The sequence below is a fragment of the Antrostomus carolinensis genome, unplaced genomic scaffold, assembly GCF_000700745.2.
Source record: "Antrostomus carolinensis isolate BGI_N321 unplaced genomic scaffold, ASM70074v2 scaffold8092, whole genome shotgun sequence".
NCBI classification, from domain to species: domain Eukaryota; kingdom Metazoa; phylum Chordata; class Aves; order Caprimulgiformes; family Caprimulgidae; genus Antrostomus; species Antrostomus carolinensis.
Genome location: NW_010300119.1, coordinates 372 through 14,188, shown reverse-complemented (window position 1 = coordinate 14,188; position 13,817 = coordinate 372). Strand labels below are relative to the sequence as shown.

At 39.7% G+C, this 13,817-nt stretch overlaps 1 protein-coding gene across 1 annotated transcript; it reads right to left on the bottom strand.

Annotated features, from left to right (window-relative positions):
• Positions 1-471: 471 nt before the first annotated feature.
• PARP12 (poly(ADP-ribose) polymerase family member 12) lies at positions 472-13,591 on the bottom strand (the record flags this gene model as incomplete). Its single annotated transcript, XM_010163015.1, has 11 exons — positions 472-746; positions 1,591-1,742; positions 2,434-2,564; positions 3,869-3,947; positions 4,953-5,049; positions 6,595-6,715; positions 7,313-7,508; positions 9,142-9,265; positions 10,481-10,579; positions 11,575-11,869; positions 13,456-13,591. Coding segments are annotated over 11 exons (1,705 nt in total), but the record flags the coding sequence as incomplete, so codon positions are not given.
• Positions 13,592-13,817: the final 226 nt, after the last annotated feature.

The window sequence follows — 13,817 nt, the reverse complement described above, 5'->3', positions numbered from 1 at the left end:
CACTTGAATGCCTACTGTTACTGGAGACAGATTATTTTAAAAAAGCGGGTTTTATGAAATTTTGAGTTAAAAGATAAACAGGTAGAAGGAGACAGCCTTTACATAAGCATGTGTAAAGATCTATCCTAAAACAATTATAACTAAATATTGTTTAAACTTGCCAGTCATAGCCAATCCTCCTGTTACAACCATCAGTGAACACATCTAGTAAATTTATAAAAATCTCTTGTAATGCCTGGAAACATGATACCTGCTAAAGAACAGGAGACATAAACAGGATTTTAATAATTCTAGGATATCCTTTCTGTCTTTTTATCCCTCATTTGTTATTGCACAGAAAGGACAGAGAATAAATGTTTCTGAACACCCAATTACACAACTTCTAAAAAATCATTTTTTCCCCTCTTAAGTCAATACTAATTTTAAAAAAATGGTTATACCAGCTAAAGATAATAATGATGGGTTTTGCTGCTATAGCATTTTTACCAATGCCTGGTCTCTGTATTCTATGAGATACTCTGGATAAATCTGCTGCTTCTCAAAGATGACAAAGATAGACGGGTTTGAAGAGCAATTCACACAACTGTCATAGAAGTTCTGGTTGTCCTTCAAGGGAGGCCGAACATAAGATGAACTACCGAGAGTGAACTCCCCCACCAGTACCCGTGCCAGAAACATGGTCTTGGTGTCTATGTCTTCCCTGCAGTAGTAGTCAGAATAAGATGCATCCCTTGCAAAATAGCTTCCTGCAGAAGAGACACCAAGACAGAGTTGGTAAGACACCAAAACTACAGAGAAGTGACATAGTGTGAAAGCGAATTTATAAGCAAATCCATTAAGTAGTTCATGAACTGCCTTTCCAAAGACTTCACTTGTCCTGTATGTCCTTATTAGTGAAAATGACCACTGTGCTTTACCTACACTTTTATTTTTCACAGCACACATACTACAAAGCAACACAAGTAATGTTTTAAATGTTATCATAGTCCTCAAAGTTTTCCTCCTGACCCTAGACATCCACCTTCCCCAATCTCACCCAACCTCCTCTTCTGACAAGAAAGGCTACTAATATTCATAAGAACATTTCTGAGTGTTACAAAGTATTCGTGCAGATGGGTGGGTAGTCAGTCAGTCAACCTCTTTCTTAGCTATTCCACTTGGTAGGTTGATCCTTTCCTGTACACAGGACAATGTAAAAGAATATAATTTGCTAACAAGAAAAAGATTGTAACCTGGATGGCATTTATGTTCCTGGAAAAACAAAACAAAACAACCCAAAACAAATAATGCCCCCTTGCCTTCCTGAAGGAAAAACTGGAACAGAAGCAAGCCTGGACTCTAGGAGAAACTGTCCCTAGAACCAGTCTCTCCTCAGCTTGTCTTTTCTTGCAAGGACAGAGTGGAGCATAGAGGCCAAGGCCTTTCAGTATGCCTTAGCTCCAACTGATCACTGTGAAAGTCAGCTACACTGTCCACAACATTATGGAGATAAGCCCTAGACTGGTTGAATGCCCTCTTTCTAACTTTACACCTCTGCAGCAATTACCAAGAATTTTTAGCAAGTTAATAAAGAAGCCAAAAAACCCCCACCTTTGCCGTAGACTGTCCCATGAAGGCCGCAGATCCTCCAGTCAAAGTTTTGCTGACAGATGGCATCAATGTATTTTTTACTGGTCCCATGAAATAAAAATCGCTCATCTGCAGCCTTTCCACCATTGCTTTTCTGCATTTGTTCCTTCTGCCTGCAATAAGAAGCAGTATCCTTACAGTTCCACAGTGGCTGTACCCAGACTAGTTCCAGCCATACTAGCACTCAGAGACAATTTTACACAAAGAGTACACTCTGAAAATCCTAAACTTTGGCATACAGGGTATCTTGCTATCTAGCTGTGTGCAAACATGCTTTCATTACACACAAATGCCTTCAGATATTTAATAATGAAATTGTTTTGTTTCATTCACTGCCTATTGGGAGGGGGGAAGGAATTTTAACATTACTTTTTTTTTTCCCCTAAACACGGGAGTTCATGTTAAGGCTTTCCCTTAGTGAGTTTTGCATTTAGTTTTGAAGGCTGTTTCAGTTTTGATCAGCTACAAACCAGTGTTTGTGCCAGATGTGACTGATTACCAGCTTCAAGGCTTCAGCAGAAGGCAGCTGTCCTGGACACAGGCCTGGTAGAAATCAGAACCACTTTCTCAGAAGCAAGGATTCCTCCCACAGAGCTCATATGACTATTCTATGCTCTACATCCTGACTGAGTTTTGTTTTTGTCGGTACCTCTTATCTACATGTTGATCCTGGCTAGGTATTTCAGTGGGGGAGTAGAAATAGATTCTTAAACGCAGCTGCACTTCAGGAATGTGTGTGTCTATCTTTAGCATACAGCTAACAGCAGAAACAACAAACTTCATGCACGCGTATTTTACACATACCATTGATACAGTTCCCAGAGAGATGGGTTCTGAACTCTACGAATCCTTTTAATAATTGTTTTGGGCATTGTCCGTTGAAAGTCCACCTTGACTTTCTTGTATTCTTCAGAAGAACTGTCAAGCTCAATCAGCTGTAAGGAAAAGATTAAAAAGCTACTCTCATCTTTTACGAAATCATAACAAAGCCACCCTACCTAGTGCACTACTCAGACCTTTAAAGTTTTTTCTGTGAAGCAGAAGTACAAGCAGCAAAAATACTCTTTGAAAAAAGGCAGATTAGAGATCTCTGCTCTGTAGAAGTGAGCTCTTACCTAGAGAACATCATTAACTCCTGGGGTTTAAAACACCCAGGCTGCTCTGTCACAGGATATTAAAAGAGCTGCATGCTTCTGTGCAACCCCCCAGCCCTTTTTAGTATTTGGGCCAAGATATATTTGCATGCGTATATCAAACAGTACCTAAATACACAGAGGAAATGAGCACATAAATAAAAAAAGAACAGAGAATATACATTGCAGCAAATCAAAGAGTACCTCTACACCCATGCTTTTTAAATCTTTATAGTTTATACTCACTTCAGCCAGTGAACACAAACTTCACTGCCTGTTATGTTTTTAAATAAATTGAAAAGGCTTTATTCAATCAACCATTTTAGGGAAGAGTAGGGACAGACTGACAAAAATCAATTCCTTACATGACAGTTTTGAAAGCAAAGTTTTCTACCTGCACGTTTGCCCTAAGAACATCACAAATGTCAACATTACCCTTCCTGATTTTTTTATTGACAATTTCTTGAGGATTTGCATTTTGCAAGTTAGTAATTTTCAAGCCTCGTATAACAAGACCTTCTGTGTAAGTATAGTTACTAGAGTTGACAGAGGTGGTGGTGGAGGCAGGCAGGAAGTCAGAAAAGGTAAACCATGCAGATGTTAACGGGGCGTGTTACAAAAGTGAACAAGTTGACTCCAATGGAGTTATAGGACATTTTCATAAGTGATCCCAGCCTGAACTCTCCTGATTTCAGCAATGCTCCATAGACACACACCAGTGTACTTACACACAGCTCAGGGAATGGCAACCCTGAAAGTTCAGAGGCATGATTTATTTCCAATGCTTCAGCACACGTTGGACTTCAGAACTATGTATCTTGGGCACTAGTAACAGTCTTGCTAATACAGCATAAGCTTCAGGCAAATTTGCCAAGAAAAGGGATAAATGGTAGCAGCGAAAAATCAATGTTGCCATGGTTATACTGCCACCATTTGTTAGTTTAAATTTGGGTCTAGTTTCACCTTCAGGTCTGCCCAGTGTGATACCTGGCTCAAATTTACCAACACCTCTGCATTACGTTACATAAGAAACAGCCATCTACAAAGGCACAAGAAACACTGAACTTGCCAAAACTAATGGAGAGAAAAAACAAAAAGCTCCAAACCTTGAATCCCAGCTCGGGCAGGGCAGACTTGTCCCAGTGAGCTGGAATGCCCTTAAACTCCTCTGCACGTTTAAAGCCCCTGTACATTACAAGATATTATAAATTGGTAATTAAAACAAAACAAATCCCTACATTTTATGTACATATGATACTAAACATTTTTGCTGAGTTTAGGGAGACTATAAGCAACTGAACATATTAAAATATATTTCAAAATTGTCTTTTCAGTTCAGTATGTGAAAATATTTGCTTCCAGTCATCATGTCAAGACTTATGGCAGGAAGCAAGATGTCAAATGAGAAAAAAAAAATAGATATACAGAGAACTAAACATGAAAGTAGTTCTCTTAGTTGCAAAGAGTTGAATGTATACATAAAAGCTCTGCCACTCTGGGGCAGACAAATAAAAATGCATCCAGTATCATATCAGTATGTCAGAAGCAGGGTAGGTACAGCCTTCTCTCTACTTCTACCCCAAATTTAATTAGCGTTTTTAGCTGCTGTTTTCTGTGTTGTTCAAGCAACCACTGTGTGCCGCAAGGGAATGTGTAAAAAAAGTTGGCTGTTGCATACAATCATATAAAACTTCTCCCCTTGCAGACTCAGGCCTTTTGCTCCACCTTTAACAGCTACTACATTCCTCTCAGATCCTCTGGTTTTTCTCAAAAGAATTGTTTTAAACTTGTACTTAGCTAGGAAAATTACTGATCTCATATGTCAGAAAGGGCTAGTATGCATAAACATTATTGCTTCCATCTCTATCAGCTGCTCTAATAAGATTGCTCCCTCCAATCAGCAGCTCCCTACAACATTGTTACATGTTGAATTATTTCCTATGCTTCCACACTTTCATTGGCCGAGACCAAACTTCCTTCACTCCCAAAGCTCCCGAGTTGCTTGAAAACTGTTGTCCAGGCTGCAATACTGCCCTGGCTAGACATTGTTGTAGGAAAGGTGTCCCTTGCCCTCTCAATTTCTTTACAATTGCCTTAACAGCTACTCCTTCACCTTATTTACACTCTTGTAAGACACTGCATTCACAATGCACTAAATCCACCACCTCAGAATGATCAGTTGCGGTTTACCTTGCTCTTGTCTTTTCTACCTCTGTCTGAGAGATAAATTTGGGTCTTCTGCAAATCTCTCTCTCTGTTTTGTAGCGAAGGTTTTTCTGAATCATGGCTGGGGAAAAACAAAACAAAACAAACAACAAAAAAACCCCTGAACAATCAAAGATGTTTTAGAAGCCTTCACACTGCAGCAAAACTCGCCACTAAGTTGTTTTGCCAAAAATGTTGACAAAAAGACACTGAGCTTTTTTTTCTTGCTATACAAAAGGAAGTCAGAGCAGGATGTGCAGCCTACAGTCTATCTGTATAAACCACTGAGAAGGATTTCAGTTTTGTTCTTAACTTTAGAAGGAATGATAGACACTGGTAGCTATTTTCCCTTCATTGTTCCATCAGCCACACTTAACCAAAAGGATCATTGTAAAATAAGTAATTACTTTTGCTCCATAGACTGCATCCCCTCCTTCTCAATTTGCAATCAAGATGCTGTTTTCCTACATGTAGTTGTAGATTTTAAACACTATAAATGCAACCTAACAGCTATCACAGGCCATTCTTTTTTATTGACCACCAACAGAAACAAGTCACAGCAATTTGAATTTTAAAGGCATTCTTTCTGGATCTTGGAACTTCTGTAGCTACTGCCACATCATACTAGCAACTAAGAGTCAGTAGCAGCCAGGAGAATGATGCCTCATCTTCAGAGAGAGATACACAGGAAGAAAACAATCAAACCAACCTTGGCATCACCAAGCCTAGAAACTAGGTTTTGGAGGACACCTACGTGTTTGTCTAAGTTAGTATAACAGTCAAAACATTAGAAAAGGGATTGATCTACTATGCAATTTTCTCTTCTAAGCCAGAACAGTTTCCTCGACCTATAGAGGTTACAGCATTGCTTTCAATTGAACAATAAACAACATATCACATGCCCTTTCTCTGTTTTTTTGTTGTTTTTTTTTTTTCCTCCCATGCAGTATGATATAGTAATGGAGAGCTGGATCGAAGGCAACTATACCCAAATGACAGTTTAGGCAGGCTGATTCCCACCACCACTGTCTCCCGTGGTTTTTGAAAAGGACACCTGGAAAGGCAACCGCTCAGAGAGGACAGTGCCATCACAAGTGGCTTAAATTTCCTGAACTCTTGGGAAACACATCTTCCTACTTTGACATAGTATTTCCTCAGCCTTTCCAGACAGGCAGAGCTATGAAAAGAATAGTTACAGAAATCTTGCAATACTAAAGACTGTCTGGACCTTACACCTTGCCCAAGTATTTGTTTTTCTGCAAGCCAGTGATTAAAGCAGACCCAAAGCAGGCTTGCCGAGTTTTCCAGAAGTTTCTCACCATTTCTGGTGATGGTAGCATCAATGGCAGTGTCCCACCTGGACCTGCTGGCAAGCATTTTGAAATCTAGCACAAGAACTCAAAAATAAAAGGTCTGGAGGAACAGGACACTTTGCTTATGTGAACAGCTCTTATCCTGAGAACTTTGATAGAAGCTGTCTCTGTAAGCATTGCAGTTCAAAGTTCAAATTTCTCTCCTATCTCCTGTAGTAACGTAGTTTAAAAGACCTAGGAGGGAGGGAGAGACCAAAAAAAAAAAAAAAAGGACAAAAAACCCAACAAACCAACCCAAAGCAAATGGAACCTACCTCCAAAATTGAGTTCATATTCCTGTCTTCCAGCTTTGAAGTTCAGCTTTGGAGAACCTTTGGCTATATAAGCTTTCTCCAGGTCATCACTGGAGACAGTGGCAGCTGCATGATCATCATCCTGTCAGGCCAAAACCAGAGAAAAAAAAGATTCTCCTGGTCTGTTACACACAAGCAAGTTTAAAAACCAAGTACTGTTCTATGGTACAGTGGCTGCAGTATGTATCAGTTTTGGGGCATGATTGTAGCTATCAGGCAAAAGAAATGTATTAAGCAGTTGAAACTGCCACTAAAACAAATCAAGCAGTGTTATAAAGTCTAAACTTACCCTTCAAAGTGCATGCTGTGAAGACTACTGAGACTGCACACTCACCAACTAGACCTTAGCAAAGATACAGAGAGTACTTCTGGAACCTCAGCAAAGGAAGTTTTAGTAAGGAGCAATGAAAAGAACGTATTAATGTGATTCTATCTGACATGACTCACTGAAGAATTATCTGTCAATAATATTTGTGACTCATCAGCGAGCACTCCCCTACCTGAACCAATCAAATTCACAGGGAGAAGATCCCATTAGGCCTCTAAAGTCCATCTGTACAGTATGAGTGAAAGGGAGGGAAAGGGTGACAAAAGAGGGGGAGGATATAAACACTGCATTTTTCAGTAGTTCTGCACTTTTAACACAGAGCTGAGAGTCTCCCCATTTCTCCACACTTACTTTTTTTCCATACTCCCGCCACAGGCCATATTCATCTTTCCAGTACCAGATCCATTCTGTTGTAAGAATGAAGTGAGGGGGCTTGGTCACAGAGGAGGCTGTAGAAAGACGTCTAACTTTTGCAAACCCACAGCACATACTCAGAAAACAGATACATGACAAGACAGAGCCATTTTCAGCAACACCGTTATTAAATCTATTAAAAAAAAAAGGAGGGGGAAAAAAAAAAAAAATCAGAACTGTTTGTGAAGCTTTATACAGGATTTCAGAAGCCCACCACAAATTTACAAATTAAGTCAACATCACTCAACAGCAGAACACAAACCTGCAATTTCCACAACAATCCCAGCTCCCTCTCGTGTTTGTATATATTTTGCTTTACACTATTATGCCTCACCTTGGTTCCATGGCCAGTAACCATTATCAACTTGTAAATTAGTGAGTTACATAAGATGAACAGAATCAGTAGAAAATGTACACTGCCGTCTTCTTGCTAATCAACTATATTCTAAACAGAACTTTGTCCTAACTTAAGCACGGCTTCAAAGAGCCTCTAACATAACACAAGAGGGCTAGGTAAATTCTCCAGCACAGAACACAGCATACTGGTATGAGCCCCTTCCAACACCCTCTTTGTTCTACATAACCAGTTCCAAACTCTTAAAGGTATTTCCATATTCTTAATGTTCTCTGCACCCAAGAGGATCTCCCTCTCCAGGTACACAAGGTATTCTACCAGTTTCACAATATGGACTGGGGAAAAAGGGGGCAGGAGGAGAAAAAATCTCATGCTACCTTTCCATCCTCCAGCTCAAAAGGAGAAAGAGAAGGTTACTTCTAATCATGGGGTCAAGCTGTGTATTGACAAGCTCTAACCAAAGACAGATTTCCACAAGTACTTGTGATAAAATCACCATTCTCTGCAGTTTTCCAGCCATTCTTACTGAGGATTGAGACCTCCCATGGTAGCAGCACTAGGAGGTATTAATACTTTTTTTTCACAGCAAAGAATACTAGAGTTTATGGGTCAGTCACATAAAGTAACTGTGGTGGATTGACCCTGGTCAGCAACCAAGCACCCACACAGCTGCTCACTCACTCTTCCTCCCCTCTGCTGCATGATAGAGGGTAGAAAACAGGAAAGCCAAAGCGAGAAAAGTTGTGGGTCAATATAAAGGCAGCCAAACAGGTGAAGAAGGGGGTATGTGTGTAAATAAGCAAACGAATAAAGCAAAGCAAATTACTTGCAGTCTAATGCCCAGCCAGCTTCCAAACAGTAACCACCTTGGTAACCAAAACCCCAACCCTCTTTTTCCTCTGCCCTGGGTTTTATTGCTGAACTTGACATTACATGGTATGGGAGATCCCTTTGGTCAGTTCAAGTTAGCTGTCCCAGCTGATCCTCTCCCAACCCCTTGCCCACCCCAAGCCTACCCACTAGAGGAGCAGGGCAGAGGGTGAAAAAGAGAAAGCCTTGACATTGAGCAAGCACTGCTCAACAAGACCTAAAACAGTGGTGCATTATCAGCACTGTTTTAGTCAAAACCAGAACACAGCACTTATATGGGCTGCTATGATGGAAGTGAACTCCATCCCAGTCAAAGCCAGTATAGTAACCCAGAGGGACCTACATGGCCTCTGGGCATAATTAAGTCACAATGTATCAGCTCTCCAGCAACACCAGATCAGCAAAAGGAGGTCATTAGAAGAGTATCAAATGAAGCTACCTACCTAATGACTGCAACAGAACCTTAGCGATTTCTAACCACTAAGGGCCTGATCCAATAGAGCAAACTTCAAACAATATTAAATTTTATAAGAGTTTATACCTGGTGTTATTGGGGTCACAATATGCTTTTTCTATTTCTTCCATATTCTTGAAGTCCTTCCAGGTATTACCATCAGAGATCTGCCATCTATATGGCAAGTGAAAATGAGTTCTGATACATTTGTCTATAAAAGTAAAAAAAAAAAAAAAAAAAAAAGAGGTACATTATTTTTACAGGCTATGAAAAAAACTCCATTTCAGGGCTGTACACCTAGCTGGTGAAGGTATCACATGTATAGCTATGGAAAGTGTTCACCTATGGAATCATTACAAGCAGGGGTTCAGAATTTTTCAGCATGAGAAAGCAAAGCTTAATTTTCGAGCTTAGGCAGAAGTTCAGTTTCTGTACCTACTAGATTCTCTTTGTGCATCAAAATTGCTCATGGGAGCTCAGTGGTGAAGGACCATCTGCCTTCTCAGTTTCAGAGAGAAAAATTAACAATGAACCGAGATCAGAAGCTCAAATGAGGCAATTATTTCATATATAGAATACCAGTGTAGACTCCAATATCTATGCTTGACCACTTAAGTCTCAAAATGGTATTACTGAGGAAAAAAAACCCAAAAAACACAACAGTGCTTAGTTTTAGGATGGGAGGTAGCTCATTTACAGACTTCAAGAAGTTTCTGATGTCCAGGCCTCACCAGGAACAAGAGTAGTGGTAGCAGTGATCCAAGTATCACAGGTGTTACTCAGGAATAATTTGAAGAATCAGTATGCAGTCACTCCTCAATGGGAGTGAAGAGCTCATCACCAGTACACATACACATAAACTTGAGGCTTTCATGGTAGAACAACAGGCAACTTAACTACAGGGAAAGTCAAGGAGACTGCACCACGCTGTTGGTATGAGAAAGTGTGCAGTACATCAAGGAGCTACTACAGGTCAAGAAAATCAGGAAGGAAAAGGATGACAAAAAGGCAACAAGAAAGCTGGCACAGCAGACTTTTTTCTGGACAAATGGGAACATTTTGAAAGGGAAACAGCTCAGATAGAATAGAAGAGTGCTAGAAGAAACAAGGAAGAATGTACAATTTAGAGTATCTTTTGTAGCTATTTGGAAATGGGACTCTTCTCATTCAGCAATCCCTTAGGTGAGCACAGGTGCAGTAGCCAATCTCCAACACAGGCAGATATTATACATTTCAGAGTAAAACAAAACAGCTCAGTTTACTATACCATATAGGTCAAAAACTTTCCTACCAGCACTCAAAATTACAATGAGATTTAACTAAAGTTAAGCACAAGCTGTGAAGTTTCCCCTTTCTGTGAAAGACATCTATCACTTTCTCTTTATGAGAAAAGGAAAATAGACAACTTGCTACAATCACAACCTACCTTTAAAGCCACAACTTCTGTGCAGATAATATAAACAGATCTGTTCCAGTTCATCATCATTTGTAGTTGAGGACTCTCGGCTAGAGCTGTTTTTTCTCTCTAGAGGGGGGAATTACACACCTTATTAATGCACTTTGTTTCAACAAGCCCTCTAAAAGTGCACCTATGGGTAGGGAAGAGGAAGATGCCTAAAACAGTGTTTATAACTACATGACTGCATTCAGCTCCAGAAAGACAGTGAAGTCTTTGATAAACTTGCATACTCAAAAGTCCTATCCCTTCATCCATCCTTTCTGAACTTGACTTTCCTGTAACTGCTAAATTCCTCAGATACAGTTTTCAGCTATCATCCCAAAGTAAGAACAGAATCCAATGCTGTTACATTTCTAGATGGACTTGTGTTAACTGTGCATTCCACACAGTTGTTCACACTGGCAGCTATAAAACCTGAAGTCTCAAAATTTGATACTTCTGTAAATTAAAGCACACCTAAGGGAAGAGGAACTGCGGGGAGAACAGCAGAGATGAACACACACACTTGGATTTTCCATTCTGTTATCCTTTTCTTTCCTACTAAATTATACTTAACTTACAATTCTAAGGAACTTCAAAAAAAAAAAAAAAAAAGAAACAAAATATTACATCTCTGAAAAGTAACTAGGATAGTGCTGTCTGTAAATTCTTATGTTAGACAATCGCTACATTACCATTACAGAAAAAAAATGGATAAAGTACTTTAATCAAACATAAACGCCACCCCTATTCTTAAATAGTTCTCTACCCATGTTTATGTTTTTTACCAAGACAAAAACAAAAACTATAGATCTCCCTATTTCCAGTTCCTGTTACGCTTTTCTAACTTCAAAGTTAAGATTTTTATAAATACAAAGCACTTTATTTCTCAGGAATCCATAATGCCTTGAAATCCACTTCACTTGTCACAAATCTCTGTCAAGGAGATAGGTGCAAGGTCCCTCCTAAAAGACACATCAAGATGTGAATTCAGTTTTCTTTTTCTTAATGACATCTGTGAGAATGTTACATTCACTATATCAACTCTTTTTCTGATGTTCTCAAAAGATGGTATCATTTACCTTTGCATGGTGATGACTCAACACCTTCTATGCCACATGCATTGCTGGTGCCATTTTTTATGTCATATATATTCCTATAAATGGAGGGTAGTTTTTCAATAATGTTTGAGCTCACTCCCAGTCTCTCCAGTTTTTCATAACATTCTGACTTAAATAAGTCATGGGATCGTTTGCAGGTGCTACCAAATCTGCACTGTCCCCGCAAAAAAAACTGGCAAACATGCAGTTTGGTGCAGATCTTTTTATAGGTACAAGATCCATAAGGTCCGTCACCTTTGTTATAATGCAAGCAGACCTTGGGTAGAGAAAGGGAAAAAAAAAAGAATTTAAAGTACAATGTGCTCATATAGATTGTCTGTATTCATTATTTTAAAATTTTTACACCTATGCGTTTATATTTGCATTTAAAAGACTTATACAAGTTGCTTCTATCTTCTTGTTTTCCAAATGCTTACTTGATAGTTTTTCCTTTTCCTTGCTAATGTCTAGAAAGGTCTTTCAACAAACAATAATCATCTTACAGACATTCTCAAGCAGACAGGATTTTGTTCTAAGTCATATAAATGTAAGACAGTGGATTTTATTGTGTCACTACCCAAACTCTTCAGTTTTATAGTTTTAGAGTAGTGAACTTTTTTTAAACTGAATTTGATGGCAGGAAGTACTGTATCTGGCTGGGATGGAGTTAACTTTCTTCATAGCAGATCATACCATGGTATGTTTTGGATTTGTAACCAAAACAGTGTTGATAACACACCAATGTTTTAGCTACTGCTGAGCAGTGTTTGCACAGTGTCAAGGCTTTCTCTTTTTCTCCACTCTGACTTCCACCATCCTGGGTGAAGGGGTGAGCAAGAAGTTGAGAGAGGACACAGTTGGGACAGCTAGCCCAAACTGGCCAGAGGGATACTCCATGCCATATAATGTCATGTTGGTTTTTTGTTTGTTTGTTTGTTTTTTAAAAAAGAAGGGAAGTGGCAGAGGCGAGTCCTTCTTTCCTGGTGGCCTTCACTTAGAGACTTGCTGGGCACTGATCTGCTTGTGGGAGGTGGTAACTGCCTTTATCTCCATCCACAAGTTTTGTCACTTTTGTTCTTGTTTTGTCTCAAGGGGTAGGGGAGAGGGGAGGGAGTGAGGGGCTGTGTGAGTTCTTAGCTGCCAGCTAGGGTCAAACCACCACAGATGAGAACAGAGGATGCACATTTAAAGGTTTTGATTTGCATTATGCTACCTAAACTGACACCCAACTGTTGTGGTTTAGCCCCAGCCAGCAGCCAAACATCATACAGCTGCTTGCTCACTCCTCACCCCTGGTGGGATAGGGGAGAGAATTGCAAGAGCAAAAGTGAGAAAAATCATGAGTTGAGATGAAGACCATTCAACAGGACAGAAAAGCAAGATAAAATAATAATAGATTATTCAAAACAAGCAATACACAATGCAATTGCTCACCACCCACTGACTGATGCCTAGCCCATCCCTGAGCAGCAATCACCATCCCCTCCCCCCCCGGCCAGCTCCCCCCAGTTTATATGCTGAACATGACATCGTATAGTATGGAATATTCCTCTGGCCAGTTTGGGTCAGCTGTCCAGGCTGTGCTCCCTCCCAGCTAATTATGGACCTCCAGTCTTCTTGCTGGCAAGACATGAGAAGCTGAAAAGTTCTTGACTTGGAGCTTAGCAACAACTAAAACATCAGGGTGTTATCAACATTATTCTCATACCAAATCCAAACCACAGTACTATAACAGATACTAGGAAAAAAATTAACTCTATTCCAGCCAAAACCAGGACAGTATCTCCAGCTTGTATCAAGCTTCTTACACTTTGTGGTGCTTGCTGAAACATAAGGCTAAGAAACTGTCACAGTACTACTCACCTCTGGTAAGAGGGAAGGCTCATTTTGAAGCAGAAGCTGGCGAAGTTCATCACTGTTAAAATGCTCCAGTCTATATTGTTTTAGAACACAGAGATTGTGGTCCGAGTGGAAGTTGTGAACAAACTTGCATTCTTTCCTACAAGTTAAGAAACCCAAGAGCAAGATGAGTGTAACAGACTAGCGCTCTTTCATTAACTACCCCAATGATATCACACTAAACAGTTTAAAAAGCACACCAAAGCTGCTAGTTTCAAAAAAAGATACAGCACTCCTTTAGAATGTAATTATGTGATTTGCTAAGCAGATTACATAATTAGTCTGAGGATAATTGCCACACTATGTCTGATTTACAGTTATTGTAG